Source organism: Anabrus simplex, chromosome X (assembly GCF_040414725.1).
Source record: "Anabrus simplex isolate iqAnaSimp1 chromosome X, ASM4041472v1, whole genome shotgun sequence".
Lineage (NCBI taxonomy): Eukaryota > Metazoa > Arthropoda > Insecta > Orthoptera > Tettigoniidae > Anabrus > Anabrus simplex.
This window is the reverse complement of record NC_090279.1, coordinates 188,731,863-188,753,045: the sequence shown is the minus strand read 5'-3', so window position 1 is coordinate 188,753,045 and position 21,183 is coordinate 188,731,863. Positions and strand designations below refer to the sequence as shown.

Genomic DNA, 21,183 nt, shown 5'->3' with positions numbered 1-21,183 from the left:
AGAGCTATTACATTTAAATATTGACAAGTTAAGCAAGGTAGAAAATTACTGTAAAAATATACATTTTTCCCAGTTTCGGCAAACTTTAGAGCACGTGCGCGACCGGAAGAAATGAACCTATTTTGATTCTTTTTCTACCCCTTTTTATTCTCCCCAATTCGCAACTTTTCCGCGGTATTACGACTTGGAAAAAAGAATTCGAGTTTTTTCGGCCCACCGTACTGTACGCCTCTAACATCTAAAAATAATTTAATAATTTAAAGTGAGGTATTCTGTCAAAGAATCGCATCCTTTAGCTATGTTGACCGTGCAAATCTTGGGTGTCTTGAGCTGTGTCTATCAATCTTCCCTTTCTCCTCACAGATTTAGTGACCCTTTTGTGATCCCTTCGCCAGTCCTCGATTTATTGTAGTATGTCACTTCCATAAAGGGCTACACTACATACAAAAGTCTTCAGAAACAATTTTCGAATAAGCATATTTGTGTTTGATGAGATAACATTTCTTCTCTCTTGATCAGGACCTTCCTTGCTTGAGCAAGTCAATGATTCAACATTTCTTTGCAGGGCAATTTGAAATACACACCAGTGACTTCATGTGAAGTTGAAGGGTCTTTTTCAATATATAAGAACATCCTAACGGACTGAAGGCATTCGATGACCGCAGAAAATTTGGAAAAATATTTAGTTATTAATTGTGCCTCCAAATGAAAATTAGAGGTTGAATAACGTCTGCACTTTTAACTTTTCGGTTTTGTTTCCTTTTCTGTGTTCAAGAATACATAAAATAAAGCTTAGGTATTAAGTTACATAAGTTTTATTTATTACATATTTAATTACATATTTTTTAATTTTAGCTACATATTTATGTACATATTTCTCATTTTGATTCTGCATATAATTCGGGCTCTAGTCGTGACTAACAGTGCCACAGCAAGTGGAGGAGACTCTCGCAACAGCGTGTAGCAGGTGCTGTGAGGAAGGGTAGCAGGGGTATATTTTAGTTAAGGTCAGGGACACTGAGCTATGATTCACCCGTTTACCGCATACATTCGTCAGTCGGGAAGTCTCACTTAGTTTGTCTGTGCAGTTCTATCTAGTGTCTGTTACTGTGTAGTCAAATACTAAATTACTTATAACTGTATAATCACACCGTACTTCTATTCAATCATAATACACGTGTAATCTTGTTCCTTTGGAGAAAGTTATTGCATAGTTTGAATCAATATTTGAAAAAATCTATTTCCGCACTTAAGTTGCTAGACCTTGAACCTGTTCCTCTCTGTCGAAATTCACTCAGAGAGCATAACAAATTTACTGTTTTGTAGCTGGCTGTTTTTTTTTTTTTTTTTTTTTTCAATTTTGATTTACCCCCCCCCCTTCCTCCCCACTGCCTGCTATATCCCTCAAACCTGGGTACTTTTTGCTGTATATAAATTTTGTGTGCCCCTCCCCCACTTCTAATTCCCAATTGCAAACAAAAAAAGAAAGAAAGAAACCAAGAATTTTAATTTTTTCCCTAGTTTCTGAGGCATTCTTCAAAAGTCAGTATGCTTACTTAAATATACAAGTTAATTTGCATTCCCTTTGTATTGTAATAGAATGTTTGGTGATGAATTTTTGAGACCAATGAATTAGTAATTTATTCTTCCCCCCTCCTCTACTTACAAAGTCATTATCACATGACCTTGTGTTGCTACTTAATTGTTCACTCCTTACCATTGCTCCTTCAGTCTCTTTTCCTTGTGGAGTGACTCCTTAACTCACAGGTTTGTACTGTTTGTACTAATAATTTCATCCCTTTTGAATCTTGAATGTAAACCTGATCAATACACACAAAATTTTGGCAGCTTAACTGGTTAAAACTTCATTATTCTTAATTTACCATCCTTTTTATCATGAAATTTTTAAGCGTGTGCCAATTAATGGTAGATTGGATTCAGATACTTGAGTTTAAACGTTTTAAAAAATGAGTGCTCGGACCAGTCTCGTATCTTCTTCTTCTTTTGAGACCACATTTTATCTAATTAGCTACCCGAAAAATATGTATACTTTCTATGTTTAAGCCTGGTATACAGTATTTCCCTTTACATGTTTAGTGCTTTAGCTATTTTAATTAGAACATAAAAAGAACCTGCTTTTTTGACCTTCTGTAGACAAACCTCAATTTTAAAGCTCCTTAATATATAAATGCATCATCCAGTCATAGCAAACACACTTCTATCATTATTGCTAAAAATGTTATCAATTTAATGCCACCGGGTAAATTGGCTATGCGGTTAGCGGCAAGCAGCCGTGAGCTTGCATCCAGGAGATAGTGGGTTCAAACCCCACTGTCGGCAGCCCTGAAGATGGCTTTCCATGGTTTCCCATTTTCATACCTGGCAAATGCTGGGGCTGTACCTTAATTAAGGCCACAGCTGGTTCCTTCCCTCTCTTAGCCATTTCCTGTCCCATAATCGCCATAAGACCTATCTGTGTCGGTGCAACATAAAGCAGGTTGTAAAAAAAAAAAATTATGTAATGGGTTTCAGTGCTTTGAAGTCGGACATACTTGTGCTTAACTTCACTATGACGATAAAGTACAAAAATAGGGAGAGAAAGAAAGAAGAAAGGCAGAAAATTCAGTACATATTTATTGTAGAAAATAAGAAAGAAAGTATTCATCAACCTTCTCGTAACCATGCTTCACAACACCTCTTGTTTTCCAACCAGGGTAATCTAAATACCCAAGTCAGATTTCTGTAAAAGAGTAAATTTATGTGCATAATATACTCTGTGATATCCTAAACAATCAATTCAAGAAATTAAAATGCACATAACCTTACTAGCATTAATATTTTTATATTTATTAATACTATGGTTAGTGGTGGAAAACTAGATTAATTGAGGAGGCATGAAAATATTAATTTTTACTGTGAGTAGCCTTATTTATGTTCTTTAAAATGGTTAATCCCAAATACAGTATTCACCAGAAAAGAATCTGGCTCCATGGTTAAATTGTTAGCTTGCTGGCCTTTGGTAACAGGTGTCCGGGGTTTGATTCCCAGTAGGGTCGGTAATTTTAACTGAAATTGGTTAATTCCGCTGGCACAGGGGCTGGGTGCATGTGTTGTCTTCATCATAATTTCATCCTTACCACGACGCGCAGGTTGCATACGGCATCATTTCAAAAGACCTGCACCTGGCGAGCCAAACTTGTCCTCGGATACACCTGGCACTAAAAGGCTATACGCCATTTCATTTCACCAGAAAAGAACTATAAGCTGAGAAAGAAAAGACATACCTTAAGTGAACATACTAATAATATTATTATTATTGGAGATAGCTAATAAATTTAGTTGACAGAAAATTTCATTTTTTTGTACATGTTAAAAATCTGACTTTCAAGTGTATACTCTGGACATTTTTAAGGAAGGGGTCTTTTCTGTGTATGTTGCACTCAGGTTTTGTACAAGTTTTGTTAAATAACCTAGTTTTCTGATCTCCAGTTCTGTTGGATTCCCAACATGTCTGTGAAGTTTTTAGTTTTGGAAAGGATTCTAGAGCATCCAAAATAGGCTGACCTCCTAAGCCACACAATTTCATACTTATTCATGAGGAAGTAATAATTGTATGGCCTCAGATACCGTGTGCAAACATTTCCATCTGATACCTTGTAGGCTGCTTGAGTGTCAATTTTTATGTTCAGTGTCACTCCACCAGATCGCAGAGGAAGGGATCTTTGTCAGGCAATTCAAGGCTAAGTGTCAGTTTATTCTGTTGGGTAAGTGCCAAAAGTGTCACTAGAGATCTTTTGTGTGGCAACATCATATGATGTGGAGAGCTGAATAGACTTTTCCCCACTATTGTAAAACAACTTTTTCTGCCAGTTTTGATCTCACGATCTTGGGATTCAGAGGCAGACGCACCACCACTGATCTACCAAGAGAGGTGATGGAACAAACTTATCATTAATATTTGAGTTGTGACTGTGTTCATCATAAGCATTTAGGATTTGATATATCTATTATTAACTCTATTGGCCACATTGGACCACTTGAGTCTTCTATGTACACTTTTTCTTTGAAGGTTGTCTGTTTGATTCTTCTTAGCTGAACAGCTGAACAGTACTTCTTCATTCATTCTGATTGCAGTGTTCTTAATTCGCCTGAAATCGCTACAGGCCTTCGTGCATCATTTCAGTTGAAAATTTGTGATTCTTGAGAAAGGTGGTAATTTTATTCTCGTTCTCTGCATCTGTAATTTTGAGTCGAACTGTTTTGAGATCCTCTTGAATTTCTTTGATCCAATGCCCTCCTGTCTTCTTTCCCACATTTCTCATCACTAGTTGTCTTAAAATCCTGTTTTCTGGTAATCATAAGATGTGAAAGAAATAAGAGATTCTTTTCTTCTTCATCGTGCTGGTAACTGGGTCAATCTCTCGATAGACAGTTTCATTGGGGAGGATTCTCCAGACTCCTTCAACCTGGTCCTTTTTATTTATGCAAGTTCTGATAATTATGCTTTCAGTTTTGAGGAGCAGATCAGTTCTTCTTTCATTTTTAATTTGGAACAAGGTTTCGCAAGCGTAAGTGGCTTCGGGTAAAGTTACAGCTTTGTAGTGTTGTATCTTAGTGACCAATGACAAGCATTTTTTGTTATAAGTTGACCAGGTTAAAAATTGTGCTTTTTTCCTATAAATAAAAATATCCATTTTATTTGTGCATTATAAAAAATGACCATTTTATTTGAAGGAGAGATCTTAAAGACCACCAGGTCAATTTTTGTCTCCCTGTGTGTACGTATTATACAGAGGTGTAAAAATTATTATATTCAACACCAGTTTTGATTATTTCCATGATCACATTACATTTTTACTTCCTGCCGATGCTGTAAAAATCTTTTTGTGCCGCAGTGGAGCTATTTCACGAGTTGCTTCTTGTCTGTTTGAAGTAAATTATAGAACTCAAGTTATATTTTCCTTAAATTTCTATCAGTGATTACTTTGTACCTAATTTAGACTCTTTATGTCAATATTTAAGTGTGCCACCATGGCTCAGGTGGTTTTGCTATGGAAGCAGATGTGAAAACAGGTGTCTTGCTGTTAGTAAACTCGTGTTGAGGTGGTGCAGCTCTTTTCTGGCACGCCCCCAGTGGAGGTGAACTTTACGAACCAGCTTCATCATCATCATCATTAACACTATCCTCCACCACAATAACACGCAGTTACATACACATGGCAGTTGCCGCCCACCCTCATCAGAGCGTCTGCCTTACAAGGGCTGCACTCCCCTAGAAATAGCCAGACAAAACTATCATAATCATAATCATCATCATCATCATCATCATCATCATCATAATCATCATCATCTGGAGCAGTTCCAAACCACAGGCTGGGTCTGCTTGGAACATAACCCTCTTCATTGTTTTCTATCCATCTACCACTTCTCATCTGTCACTGTGGTCCAGTTTCTTCTTCTTGCCTCGATGCTCTTCTTTACACATTTGAGTCATCTGTCCTTTGGTCTTCCTCTAGGTCTCCTTCCGTTCATCTCCATTTCTAACATCTTTCTTGGTATCCTCTCTTTTACCATTCTCTTAACATGTCCGTACCACTATACAGTAGACTTGACTTTTCTATCTTTTTTTTTGTAGGGGTACCTCATTTACTATTTCTCTCTCATTTCTTATTCTGTTCATTCTTGAATTAAACCTAATCAACACCTTTGAAACTTCATTTCCACTGCTTGTATTTTTGAATGTTTGTACTATTTCATGTCCAAGGAAAACAGAAAGAAAGGTACATAGGAATGCTGAAGTAGCCGTGAAGTTAATTGTTCTGTACAGGACCAATCCAAACCTTTTGTTAGGGTCGTCTTTTGTACATTCTGAGAATTGTAGTTGCCCGGGAATGCTACCAGTGGCTGTTTAGTCACGAGTTACCAAGGGATTTTCCAGGGTATCTTGCATCAATATATCCATAACTCATTGTTGCTGATAAGGTCGAGGTCAGGTAGTTCAGTTAAACTTGACAAGGAAGAGACTTTCATATGCTGTATTTTGAGGCAGAAATACTATAATAGCATTTCAATCACCCAGTAAACATGAGGGACAAACGTGTTTAGATTGCGAGACAAGAAAAATATAGTGCAAAAGGACTTTCAGTGAGAATTCTTTAAAATTGTGTTTTCCTTTAGTTTAATTTCCGTATGTTTTCATAATGATTTTGAGATAAAGAATGGCATTGCCCTGTGCAAAGAAAGTGTCGTGCAATGTCTAAAGTGTCTGCTTAAGACAAATGGATGAGATTAATGGCGATGTCCACTGTCCATAATTCGATGTGTTCGCTTAAATGAGGTTTATTTTACACGCATCTTGTGTAAAATAAAATTGGTTCCATGGAAATTTGTCTGTATGGGGAGGTGTCCGCTGAATAAAGGTGTCGGTTAGGGCAGGTTTGACTGTATTATTGAAATATCTCAAATGATAATTTAAAATGCACAGAGACACAGAAATTAACTCCGTTAAGCAAAAAAAGTATTATGGTACAGCGGGAACAGTTACTGACATCTAAGCGGTTGCAAACGTGTTCAATTTTGAATATTTTATGTCATGACAGCTGTATTGATGGACGCCGACTGACGTAATTGTGAATTATTGTTGTTTGTGTCATCAGTCCATAGATTGGTTTGATGCAGCTCTCCATTCTCTCCGTCCGGCTCCATGGCTAAATGGTTAGTGTGCTGGCCTCTGGCCACAGGAGTCCCGGGTTCGATTCCCAGCAGGGTCGGGAATTTTAACCATAATTGGTTAATTCCGCTGGCAGTGGGGCTGAATGTATGTGTCGTCTTCATCATAATTTCATCCTCATCATGACGCGGAGGTCGCCTACTGGCGTCAAATCGGCATCTGGCGAGCCAAACTTGTCCTTGGGCACTCCTGGCACTAAAAGCCATACGCCATTTCATTACCATTCTCTCCATGCCTACCCTACCCTGTGCTAACCTCGTCATTTCTACGTAACTATTACATCCTACATCTACTCTAATCTCTTTGTCTAATTCATACCTTAGCCTACCCCTTTCGTTTTTACCGCCTACTCTTCCCTCGAAAACCTAGTCCTAGGCGTCTTAAAATTTGGCCTGTATATAATGCAACACATTTTTTTTTTTCTAAAAGCAGGTTGATTTTAACGAGGATCCAATACACCATGTTATTCTCCAATCCTTTTGCTACAATACCCTATTTTTCAACATAATCTCTGTTCAATGCTACGGCCTTATGCCACCGTAATATGAGGGCCCGTATTCCTACATGGTACCACTCGACTGGTCGATGTCGGAGCCAATGTTGTGCTGCATCGATAACTTCCTCATCATCCACGTAGTGCTTCCCGTGAAGTCCATCCTTCATGGAGCCAAACAGATGGAAGTCTGAAGGCGCGAGATCCGGGCTGTAGGGTGGGTGAGGAAGAACAGTCCACTGAAGTTTTGTGAGCTCCTGTTGGGTGCACAGATTCGTGTGAGGTCTTGCATTGTCATGCAGAAGGAGAAGTTTGTTTGCATTTTTGTGGCTATAAACACGCTGAAGTTGTTTCTTCATTTTCCTTAGAGTAGCAAAATACACTTCAGAGTTGATCGTTTCACCATGAGGGAGGACATCGAACAGAATAACCCCTTCAGAGTCCCAGAAGACCTTAGCCATGACTTTACCAGCTGAGGGTACGGTTTTGAACTTTTTCTTTGTGGGAGAGTTGGTGTGGCGCCACTCTATGAATAGCCATTTTGTTTCCGGTTCGAAGTGATGAATCCATGTTTCATCGCCTGTGACAGTGTTTGACAAGAAATTGTCAGCTTCAGCCTCATAACGAGCAAGCAATTCCACACAGATGTTTCTTATGTGCTTTTCATGGTCTTCCGTTAGGTGTCGAGGAACCCAGTGGGAACAAAGCTTTGAATACTCCAACTAGTGTATAAGTGTGTCAGCGCTACCAACAGAGACGTCAAGTTCAGCAGCGAGGTGTTTGATGTGATCCATCAGTCACCTCGAATAAGGATGTCCACACATTCCAACTTTGCAGGCGTCGCAGCTGTGTGCGGCTGGCTGGTACGCGGGAGATCAGACAGGTTTGCTCGACCTTGTTGTGATGACGAAACACGCCTCGCCCAATGACACACTATGCTTTTGCCCACTGCCAGGTCTCCGTAGACATTCTGCAAGCACCTATGAATATCTGTGATGCCCCGGTTTTTCGCCAAAAGATACTCGGTAACTGCTCTCTGTTCGGTACTCACCTCTGTCACAGACGCCATTTTGAAGGCTAGTTATAGCACTGCCATCTCTCAGAAATTAACAAAACTCTTTGAGACGAAGCGGGAATATTCAAAGATGTCCCAAACAAAATTCCAATCTTTTTAAACCAAAATTGGCCAAGAAATAAAATGTGTTGCATTATGTATTCTTCTTGTCAAATTTTGCCAAACTGTTCTCCTTTCATCAATTATTTGATCTCTTCATTCGTGATTTAGTCTACCCATCTCACCTTCAGTATTCTTCTGAAACACCACATTTCAAAAGCTTTTATTCTCTTTCTTTCTGAGCTAGTTATTGACCATGTTTCCGTTCCATACAATGCAATGTTCCAGATAATTGTGAATAACCTAGGAAATAGTACTACTGTTGGTTTAAACTTGTGATCTATAGATCCAGAGGATCTTCAGGGTGACACACTGGAACTAATCAACGATAACGTTAAACTGATTGATTATTGCTGTTAGTTGAGGTGAACTCTGCCTCTTCTGCTGTTACTGATTTCCGCTAGGTGACATTCTTGCTGTTTAAAGATAAAAATTTCATTGTTCCGTATTGAAATTATTGATGTTAAAAATTAAATAATTAAATAATTTTTAACATTCTTGCTGTTGTTGCACAAAAACTCAGTATATCATATTAAAATTAAACTTCCAAAGTGAATTTTAAAGAAATTGATTTTGCATATATTCAATGTTGCGTTTCTTCCCATTACGTCAATAATATTTATAGACTTACAGTGGAACCTTGATTCTCTGTTTTTGGATAGACCACGGAAAATAAACATAAAATATGAGAAAACGGAAATTCCAGAAACAAATTAAAACCATCAACAATTTGGCTAAAGATCACAATTATGAAATATGTATAATTATAATCTTACAAAAACTCCTCCAAAAATTACACGAGTCAAAAACTTGATACTTCATTCAGTTTTACCGCATAAACTACGAAAATTTCTTATATGTCAGTAAATTTGGTTACCCAAGTTCGTCGAAAAAATGTGCTACTAAATAACGCTAAGCCAAAGAACAATCTATCAAAAGTAGATTTTTTTAGTATTCTAATCTCATAAAATAAAACATCATTCAAGGATGTAAAGATTCTGGTGGGGGGAAGTCTCTCCATGAGGCTACACAGTTGGCTCAGGACTGCAAAGCATGGTGGAGACTTTCCAGTGGTACATGACATGTCACCACACCCTGTCAAGGGTACGAGGATAGACAGAGACCACCATTGTCTTCTGGGGATTAACATAATTGGTTCAATCCAATAGGTCCAGTTTTTATTTCTGGCTGTCGCAGATTTTGGAGTTGTTTTCAGAATTTGAACTTGATGATGTTAACACTTTCAACACTAACATATTTTAACATGGACCCTGGTAGCGAACTGGATCTTTTTCCTGGGTTTTAATACATTGTTACATAACAGCAAAACATAGTACATACCTGATTTTTGTATCATATGAAGGTGTCAGTCAACTGAAATGAAGATGGTAATCAGGAAGTACATATCTAAAGTATTTTAATTATACTCATTATACTTATTATACTATTCTCATGAAAAACATACAAAAATGTACAATAAACAAACTTTTACATTCAGCCTGCTCAGACAATGAAAATGAATCATTTAATGTGGCTACATAAGCCACAAATAAACAAAAGTACATTTGAAATACAAAATTTACCTATTTAGGAATACAGTAGTTTGTTTTGGTATAGTAGCCCTGAAAACATTGGACTATGCACAGACACTCCTTGTACCACCTTCTACAGTACATTTTTTTTACTATACAGGTGAATCACCAGCCTGCGTCTCTTCACCTAAATCAAAAATTAAGCACAAATTTCAGGAGAGGTGACCTGTTTCTGTCATTTGTATTCAGAGTAAAATAATGCAGCCGAAAAACTTGCACTCGAAAGCGACATAACATATAAAAATCTTGCTCGTACTATCACGCGATATGATATCTGGATCGTAAGCAGAGTATTTATCACTGCCATTTATTTCTGAACCCACTTCTTCCGATGAAATATTAAAAATATCACTATCACCGGACGAGTTGGTCGAGCGGTTAAGGCCGCGCAGCTGTGAGCTTGCATCCAGGAGATAGTGGGTTCGAACCCTGCTGTCGGCAGCCCTGAAGATTGTTTTCCATGATTTTCCATTTTCACACCAGGCAAATGCTGGGGCTGTACCTTAATTAAGGCCACGGCCTCTTCCTTCCCACTCCTAGATCTTTCCTAGCCCGTTGTCACCATAAGACCTATCTGTGTCGGTGCGACGTAAAGCCAATTGTAAAAAATATCACTATCATTCAGCTGGTGTGAGGACATGTTTGCACAGTAACACAGCTGATAGCACGACGTATTTGCTGCACTCAGCATTGGCCACATTGAGTGCTTGGTAGAGGTCACGGCAAGGAAAACTACACTTTTTATCATTTAGGTTTGAATTTTCTAATAACTGCTGCATTCTAGTGGACATTAGATAAACTACTACCTCCAAGCAAGGGACTGAAACCGTATGGGATACGTGCAGCTGCCTATAAACACACGCAAAAATCACATGTATTGTATACGGGTGCCACCTAGAACCAGGAAAGCAGTGCGCCCTTATCCCATTTGGGCACAGTGTTGAAAGTGTTAAGCTCTAGTAACACAGTTGAGGAGAGAGTGGCTTAAATAGTTAAACAATTTGAGTGTGAAGTCAGGAGTCGAAGAAAATATGTGGGGTAGAAAGGGAAGGTCCCATTAAGTTTGAAAATAGATTCGGATACTAAAAAAAAACATTTTTAAGGAAGATTCTCCATTCATCTCATATGACCTCCCAAATATAAGGATCATAACAATGTCTAACTTCATTATACAGTGTTATGGGTTTCAGCATTCAGTCTGCAAGCTAATTAACATGAATAACTGCTCTGTTTAATAATAATAAAGAACAAAATGAAATGTGTATTATTTGCTGTCGCTTAATCTTACCTCAACATATCCCGCCAAAGCTGCAGAAATGAATTTGCTACGATTAATGCAATACATTGTTTGGAAAATTTAAAGAGGTTAGTTTAACTGGAGTAAGAATTTCTTGTAGCAAGAAACCATAACGTAATGGCAAGTCTGATCCCAGAAGGTTTAGCTTTACTCATATTTGTGTCCAGTTTCCTTATTTTTGGTTTAGTCATTTCCTACAACTTGTAAAAATCTTATGAGGACATGCAGGTAGAATTAAGAAATCTTTCTTTATTCGTGTCAGAAGTACCAACTTTAAATACAGATATTAAAAAAGAAAACATGATATCTACATTCCTACTATAAAAATATACAGGTCTGTTATACAAACAGTCACAGATAAAGTAACAATTCGAGAGCTAGATGATTCTTGCCGAGTATTGGGCAACGTCAGTAGCATTGGGGGAGGCTGCAATCAAGTTTTTCATAGTGCACATTGGAGGACATAAAACACACTGACATAGATGTTGGATTATCTGCTGCTCTCCACAATCACAAAGTGATGAATCGCTTGAGAAATAAATATCTACATCGTTACTCAGCGTGTGTAGTTGCGTTTATCCTAAAGTAATTCTTAATCCATAACCTCTTCCTTTTCCCTGGGATTTTCTTATCTCGAGCTTGCTTTATTATCAAATAAGCAGAACAAATAACCATACACGTGACAGAGCTTGCATTGCCCATCACGGTACAACAGTCAACTTCACTGTGTGGACACAGCCAATGCACACGCTACAGTGTACTTTTAGTCGGTGAATTTTTATTCCAAGAGACATGCACTTTTGTGTCCGCAACAAATATATCATACTAGCAGTTTCCCGCTGGTTCCACCTGCTATGTACAAAGTATGGTGTTGTTCGTTACTATCCTCACGGATGTATTTGCAAAGTTTCGAGTTAATGAAATAGCACATGATCTGCTGTGGTAATAGACTGTAATATTATGTCAGCAAAACACTTGAAAATACATCACACAAAGAAATTGAATTAAACGTTCCTTGGAACAACACTACGTGCTGAACTCTTAAAGAGTCCTTCAGAGATCTTCGTCATGGAGACAAATGTACTCATAACTTTTCTCAGAATCTGCCAATTTAAGTAGTTATTACCTCAAAAGAAAGCGCTTGATCCACTGAGTGTTTTTAGACCAAAACAAACTGCGTACCTCAATTAGAACGAAAGATATGATTGCTTCAATGAGAAAAAATGTTGAAGAAATGAGATGTCAAATTGAATGTGCACTCGTAACATTCCTCAGAGTCAACCATTTTGAATAGTTAAGAAATAAAAGAGCTTGATCCACTGAGTGTTCTTAGGCCAAAACGAACTCTGTACCTCAATTAGAACCAAAGATATGATTGCTTCAGAGACAAAAAATGGAAAAAATCAAATAATTTGGGGAAGGCGGAAGTTAAGTGATTTATAGTACCTGACAACAAATCTGTGCATGAATACCTTTCAGTTAAAAAAAGAATGAAGGGAATCAACCGGATAGAATAGCCAGGCTGACTGCCTTTAGTTTTCATAAATTTTTTTAATATATAGATGGCTGTGTTTTTAAACATTTCATCTGTTTGCCCCGGATTTTACTCTCTTGTCTTTTTGTCTGCCTCTGCTGCTTATTCAATATGTCAGTCAATATACTCCTTTATTCATCACCTCTTTACACTTCCGTCGCACTTTCTTCTTCCAGATCAAATTCCTCACACTCTCCTAACTCAGACAACCTAGTGCTATATCAGACTGACTTCCCACACACTAAGCATATGGAGCTGTTTATTTACAATAGAGATGCTAATCTCTTGCAACAATACGAACTATTTTATAATATGTAATATTGTTCATTTGATGGTTATCAAAATGTTTAATGTAGATGGTGATGATTCTTGTTCCCTCTTTTAGTGATGGCACCACAGAATAGTGATGGAGCCTGTGTCAATGGGCCAAAGCCCTACCTCCCCAAATTGGAGCCGGGAGAGGAGGTGGTCATCTCAGGAATGGCCTGTCGTCTGCCTTTGTCCGACAATATGAAGGAACTGTGGGAGAATCTGGTCAATAAGGTGGACATGGTCACTGATAACCTCGATAGGTGGAATAACGGTAAGTGACAATGAATAGTTAAAAGAATATATAATTATACAGGCAAACCAGAATATATTTTATTATTCTACGACAAAGATGCTGTTTTCTGCAGCTTATATATCTAGTGTTGTAGTTCCACAGCGGTGTAGTTTACGACTATCTGGCTAAGTTCAAAAGGGCCAAGCCATGATTACAGTAGTTAAATATTAGGATTAATATTCATAATCACCTCTGCTGTTTGTGGCAGTCATGGATGTCCTAATGAAAGACTTGAAGAAAGAACTAAATGGAGAGTTAAATGCCTTGGTGTTCTCTGATGATGTTGCTATTTGGGAGGAGACAGAAAAATAGGTAGAAGACCGGCTCAACAAAAGGGCAGCCAAGTTCAATGATTTTAAGAAGAAAGGGAGCAAAACAAAAATCTTTGCCATGAAAATGAGTCGCATTACCAAATACAACTTGATGGACAATACATTACAACAGTACAAGAATTCAAATACTGTACCTTGGGAGTGTGGTCTCAAACAAAGGTGGAGTAGGGCAAGAAGTACTTAGTGGAGTGGACAATGGGTCTGAATTCTATAACCTTATACATCCCATGATATGGAACAAGAAGATACCCCTACAGACCAAGATGTCCTTGTATAAATCATATTCCTACACTCGCATATGGCCTAGAAATATGTATGTTGTGAAAATTGCAGGCCTGTGAAATGAAATTTCTTAGGAATGTCATGCAAAAAACACAGCACGGTGTCAGGATATCAGATCATCTTTGGGAGTGGAGCACGCTCTGGAAGAAACACTAAGGTCTGCAAGACTTGAATGGTTTGGGCATGTAAAGAGAATGCCAAGCACTTGAAAACCACACGCATACATGGAACAGACAGTTAGTGGGAGGAGACCTGTTGGACGATGGTTGGACCAACAGAAGATAGACATAGAGAGTAGAGGAGAGGACTGGAGAGTGATGATGGAAAGAGAGACCTACTTCGAGAGACAATGCTGGTGAGAGCTCATTCAACACCACACTACTAGCAATGTGACAAGTCGAATACTTCGTCAGCTCGAGGTACTCGTACTCGGAAACTCTACCAACTCGAGTTTGGACTGAAGTTGACGAGTCGACCGGGTAGGGCAGGGAGAGCGAGACGAGACGCCAATAAGGCCATCGTTATGTCTCGTAAAAGAGGAGAGTAAGGAAACCTGAGTGCTTTCTGTGTGCGCACACTTTACTCGAATCTATGTTATGGCTGCGGGTTGCACATTTGAAGCATGAAAATGAAGACAATTGTATTCGTAGTAGTACAGTAATGTATCTTCTACCAGAAATCACATACTTGTTAAATGAATACTGGCTGGCAGCTTAAGAAAACAATGTTTAATAAATAAAGAAACAGAAATACTGAGTTCTTCTCAAACGTAAACCGAATAATAAGTATCAACCATTTGTAAAGAAAACTAATTCTGTAACACATTACACTAAAGCTAAAGGAAAAAGGCTTAATAATTTGTAAAAATAAAGTTAATACAGTAACTGGTTTTGTGCTTAGGTTAGGAATCAGTCACAGAACAGAAAGCACTGGGGCAAACTTGAGGCTATTCGGGACATTTCATATATTCGCCCTCATGTAGCAAATGATGAGTCGAATACTTCGTCAACTCAAGTAACTCGTATTCGTAAACTCTGGCAACTCGAGTTGGGGACCATCGCTATGTCTTGTGAATGAGATGGGATGTGAAAATAAACAACTATTATTTCTATAATTGAATGAATACTTGATAGTTGAAGTTGAGTTCTCTTCCTAGCATTTATTAAAAATCGATCAGTCAGTGAACAGAAAGCACTCGGTCTATCTCGGGATGATTCGGGCTAGTTTGTGTCTCTGACTCGGGAGCACGTCAATGAGTGAGGTCTTTTCGCAGTCGGCCATGATTCACCTGGACATCCGTCAATTTCTTTACTTGAGTTACAACAGAAAGTCACTGGAGTTGACTCGAATACGTTTGACTCGAGTTAAACGAGTTGAAATATTCAGCTCGTTGCATCACTACACCATATCCAGCACGCAGGAAACATTCTATGATGATGGATGATACTGTCTGTGTACGAACAAAAATCTGTGTTTTAGAATAAGGAAGTAGGTTGTAAAATACTATGTTAGGAGTAAGATGTAGGTGTTAGGTCTGTAAGAAACTAAGAAGCTGGAAGCAGCAAAAATGCCATTCTGGAGGAGAATGACCAGAACACATTAAATTGACAGGAAAAGGAATGTGAAGTGTTGAAAGAAATAAACGAGAAAAAAAGATGTCTGATCAATGAAATAGAGAAGAGGAAGGCTAAATGAATAGGGCACATAATAAGGCATAATCATTTCATCACTTTTATTCTAGAAAGGAAATTCCCGAGCCAAAAAGGAAAGAAGATGGCCAGGATTCTTGCACACAAAGCAACTTTGAGAGTCAATGAGTTGCAGTTTGTATAAGGAACTGATAGTCCTAGTTTTTAACAGGCAACTATGGTTTATGGAGCGAGTCGACTGTGTGGTTAGGTATTACAAGTTGTCCATTTCATGACCGTATCGATGTTTAATCAAGAAGTAAGTATAAATAACCACCTAATCGATACTTTATTAATGCCTCAGGCAAAATTGAATAAAATTAAAACTTACAGGACATGTTTCGACCACTTAGTGGTCCTCTTCAGCTGTATAAATAAAGAAATGGAAAGAAAAACATTGACAATAAGCACAAATAAAAGTTCTTTGGAGACTCCTTTGATAAAAATGGAGGTCGTCAGAATAGGTCATCTTGCCTTTCGTTCTTGTTTGGAAAAGATGTTTATTCTGCGCTGTCTAGAGGGTCTGTCTTTGAGCGCGACCTGGTGAAGTAACGATGTGATACAGTTTGACAGTTCATGGAAAGCTCTGGAGAGAAGGGAAGTAGAGTTTCATCGTCATCTAAAATAACATGTGAGGGAGGAGGGAGATTGGGCTATGCTTCTGCGATGTCGTGTTTGATTATATCTCTTGTTCGTCTAGTCTGTTTCAAAAATCAGATCAAAAATTAGATGGATGGCTTTGCTCTATTAACCAGCGTTTCGTCTTAGGTCTGACACTAGACTCTTCAGAGTGGGATGTGTCAGACCCTACCCACTGACGCTGGGGTGTATGCAGGTGAACTTATCAGAAGCTTATTTATGAAGCACAGTCTGATAACTGCATACGGGAGATAAAACTCCACAATGGAATTAATGCCCGCCTAGCAATTCCAAATGGAAATTCTAAGTTCCCATGGAGGGAATTAGATTATTTTCCACCAATAGAGCATATCAAAAATCAGATCAAAAATTAGATGGATGGCTTTTCCGGCGTTTGCTCTATTAACCAGCGTTTCGTCTTAGGTCTGACACTAGACTCTTCAGAGTGGGATGTGTCAGACCCTACCCACTGACGCTGGGGTGTATGCAGGTGAACTTATCAGAAGCTTATTTATGAAGCACAGTCTGATAACTGCATACGGGAGATAAATGGAATTCCATTTGGAATTGCTAGGCGGGCATTAATTCCATTGTGGAGTTTTATCTCCCGTATGCAGTTATCAGACTGTGCTTCATAAATAAGCTTCTGATAAGTTCACCTGCATACACCCCAGCGTCAGTGGGTAGGGTCTGACACATCCCACTCTGAAGAGTCTAGTGTCAGACCTAAGACGAAACGCTGGTTAATAGAGCAAACGCCGGAAAAGCCATCCATCTAATTTTTGATCTGATTTTTGATATGCTCTATTGGTGGAAAATAATCTAATTCCCTCCATGGGAACTTAGAATTTCCATTTGGAATTGCTAGGCGGGCATTAATTCCATTGTGGAGTTTTATCTCCCGTATGCAGTTATCAGACTGTGCTTCATAAATAAGCTTCTGATAAGTTCACCTGCATACACCCCAGCGTCAGTGGGTAGGGTCTGACACATCCCACTCTGAAGAGTCTAGTGTCAGACCTAAGACGAAACGCTGGTTAATAGAGCAATCGCCGGAAAAGCCATCCATCTAATTTTTGATCTGATTTTTGATATGCTCTATAGTGATGAACGATACTGTGATTTGATATCGTGATTTTCTGATAGCAGTGATTTTTAGTCGTGACGTGATCACAATCACCGCATCGTCCGTGCTGCTTGTTATTTGTAGCTTGTGATCAAGAGAATGCCTTGTTATTGTGACTAGGCTTTCTCTGTGTAAACATTTATAAGAAAATCAGCCACCTAAGGTTTTGCATTTAATAAACAGCCTACATTTTGGTTGCATTACAGACACGGTCGTTGCCAATTTACTTCTAGGCGTACAAACATAATCATTTTATTATTTACATTCTTTTTTTGTAGACATGCCGAAGTTCAACCAATATGTCAAGGAAAAAATAGGATCAATATTGGCAACAGTCGTGTTTTATACTGTACCGGTAACCGATTATTTGGTATGTGCTAGGAAATGAAATTCTACACATTTATCTGGCACAAGTGAAAAATATAATGATGAATGACTATTCTCAGCCACCTAATGTAAGGTTAACGATACCCGTGCACCTTTCCCAAGATAATAGTACCGGCAGTAATTTAGAAAAATGTAAGGTATGGAAAGGCGTTGACCCAGCTGTGTGAGGGCAATTGGGGAAGCTACAATGAGCAGCGGTCTCAGAGGCACGGCAATACACTTGAGGGATGTAACGTGCTGACCACACAGCTATCTAATATCTGCAAGCCTAGAGCTGCGCAGCAGCTGTAAATGAAAGCCAAGACCTTTCGAGGCCTGGAGTGTTCTTGTTCTTAATTAACTTTAAAGTAATAGTGGTTTAAATGAAATAATTCGAAATTACAAAATTTATTCATTAGCTATTCCTTATCTTAGTCTGTAATTTTCATCACATTATTGTGTTTTAGATTTCACAAGAGCATGCTGATAGTACGAGTCACAAAGCAAAATCAACCATGAAAAGTAACATTGGACAGACTCTGCTCACACAAAGTATACCTCCCACAATCCACAGTAGTTTCTATGCTCATATGTTTAGAGCCCTATAGTTGCTGAAAATATTCCCTGGAATTCTGAGCATAGTCATGTTTTCAGAGATTTGTTTACAGAAATACACCAACAACACATACTTTCAACATCTACATTAAAGAAAAACTACTTAGATATAGGAGGTAATTTTGCCAGTCACAGAGGATATTTGGGAGTCCTTACATAGGGTTGTATGTGGACAAAACCAGCAACTCTGTGGGCAGGTACATTGCTAATCTTATAGTAGGAAAACTGGAACCCAATTGGCATTTACTGCTCTCCTTTGTTCTAAGCAGCTTCAGAAAATAGAGCAAAACATTGTGTACATCATCAACAAGGGGTTCCAGTTGTATCCTGGGAGTGTTTATGATTATAAAGACCTTCTCCTTGTCTCCAATGCTGCTTCCTACATGATTGCTACTCTACCTCTCATTAAAACTTTCTACCCTTCTTTAATGTTCATGTTACTTGCATGGCCCATGCCTTGCACAGACTCACAGAAATAGTTAGGGCCAAGTTGCCTGCAGTAAATAATCTGATTTCAACAATGAAGAGAGTGTTCTGTAAGCTTCCATCAAGAATAGCCATCTTTTGAGAGAAATTCCCCTCTATTCTTTTCCACCACAGCCAATCATCAGCCGTTGGGGTTCCTCAATGGAAGCTGCCCTGTATTATATGGAACATCTGTTATAGACAATATGCCTTTAACAGACAACTCTGCATATATTCAGGCAAATTTTTGATTTCTTCCAGTCAATCATTACAAAAATAAAAATAAAAGTAGAGTCTCAAACAGATATATTTTGTAATTGAGGAAGCTGAGAATATTATACAAAGTACTAGGGGTAAAGTAAGGGATAAAATAAAAGACGGGTGGGCTAGTGTATTGCAGTAGAATCTAGGTAATTCAGAGCAGGAAAGGGTACATTAGGTAATGGATGGGGAAAAGTAGACCTACCTAGTGCAATTGAACTGAAAAATGTAGGTAAATTTTGCTATGCCCCTCCAACATCTGTAGGTGTAGAGCACATTTTTTCTGCTTTTAAAATTGTTTTAACAGACAAAAGACGCAGCCTGACTGTGGAAAATTAGGAGAAGATAATTGTTATGTACTGTAAAGCAAACTATGACTGAAAAGAGCAGTAGGGATGTTCCTCACAAATAAATACGCATACCAGTACTCCGCATTTAATTTAATTTTAGTACAGTACTGATGAAAATTTTTTGTTTCCTAATCCATAGCTGTTTGTAATAAACACCTGTTTAATTATGCCTTCATTTTGCAACTATTCCTATTTAGAAAGGGTAGCCACATTACTGTACTTAACGTAAAAAAAAGTATATCACATTACAGTGTAGGTCTATATTGTCATATTTTAAAGTCTATTTTCTGCCTATTTTTAAAGCATATTTGAAGTGCCTATATTCTCTTTTAAAAACCTATAAAAGGCCATTTTAAGTGCCTAAAACATTTTTTTAGAGTCTAAAATCCCAGGTCTGTATCATCAGATACATGCCAATTGTTGACTACTGCTTTCTGGCAAAGCAAGTGAGAGGTGCTTGCATTCCAAATATTTATTCAGATTTGAAGTACTTCTTTTTAAGACAATTTCTGTTTGCACATATTACATAATGTGAAGTTTTCATCCACTTCTTTAAAGGACTGCTACAGGTCACTGTTCTTCCTTTTTCTAGAAAACGCCATTTCAGTCAACTTGCCTCCTAATACTGAGCTCCAGTGACAATATGCCCCGGGCATTCCAAAATACAGGAGAAATACATGTTTGTTACTATTCTAGGAGAGTACAGTATACCACGCTTTTTTGGAACGCGCGCTTAAAAATAATACCACACTGCGAGTCAACTGACAATTTCCTAAAACTGATATTGCAAGCGATGCCGAGGATTATAAGTGTTTCAGTTGTTAATATATTCGGGAGGAATGTGCTCAATTCCTACAAATACATTATATACTGAACAATATGTTGACGTCCTTAAAAAATGAAATCAACAAATGTCCATACTGTTGGTAATCATGGAGATGCTGCTTCCTTGAACCAAATACAATAGAGACCGCATCGCTTCGCGTGGATACCGTTGCGGCAGCACATGTCGTGATATCACGACTGATCACAACATCGATCACAGTCACAGTTTAGGTAGCAACATTCTAGTTCGGTATATGGAGTTAAGAGTGAAGTGAAATCTTGAAATCACGGCTGATCACAGTGATAGCGTAGAAAGAAACAGTCGTTACTCGTGATTTATTGATATCAGTGAAAAAATCACAGTTCGTGAAATATCGCCCATCACTAATGCTCTATTGGTGGAAAATAATCTAATTCCCTCCATGGGAACTTAGAATTTCCATTTAGTCTGTGTCATGTCTACCCATTCTAAGTATTTGCTATATGGGCCCATATGAAAGAGTCCAACCACAAATTCACCAATATAAAACAGGACCTTCAAATTATCTGTATGATTAATAAAGGTAATCTTATGAACAACCTGGAAAACATCCACATCGTTCTTGATAAATTGGAAAACGGTGAAGAGAATCTCAACGAAAACAACGAGCATAAAAACATCTTATATGAGAATATTAGCAAATACTTAGAATGGGTAGACATGAAACAGACTAGACGAACAAGAGATATAATCAAACACTACATCGCAGAAGCACAGCCCAATCTCCCTCCTCCCTCACATGTTATTTTAGATGAACTGTCAAACTGTAT

At 38.2% G+C, this 21,183-nt stretch overlaps 1 protein-coding gene across 3 annotated transcripts in view; it reads left to right on the top strand.

The window, feature by feature from the left end:
* Positions 1 to 1,722: 1,722 nt before the first annotated feature.
* LOC136886298 (fatty acid synthase) overlaps positions 1,723 to 21,183 on the top strand; it is a 146,774-nt gene continuing 127,313 nt past the window's right edge. For all 3 annotated transcript variants that reach the window (XM_067159028.2, XM_067159027.2, XM_067159026.2), the window contains exons 1-2: positions 1,723 to 1,767; positions 13,206 to 13,403. In XM_067159028.2, the coding sequence (XP_067015129.2) occupies positions 13,208 to 13,403 (196 nt within the window). In that variant the 5' untranslated portion in view covers positions 1,723 to 1,767; positions 13,206 to 13,207. The remainder of the gene's footprint in view (positions 1,768 to 13,205; positions 13,404 to 21,183) is intronic.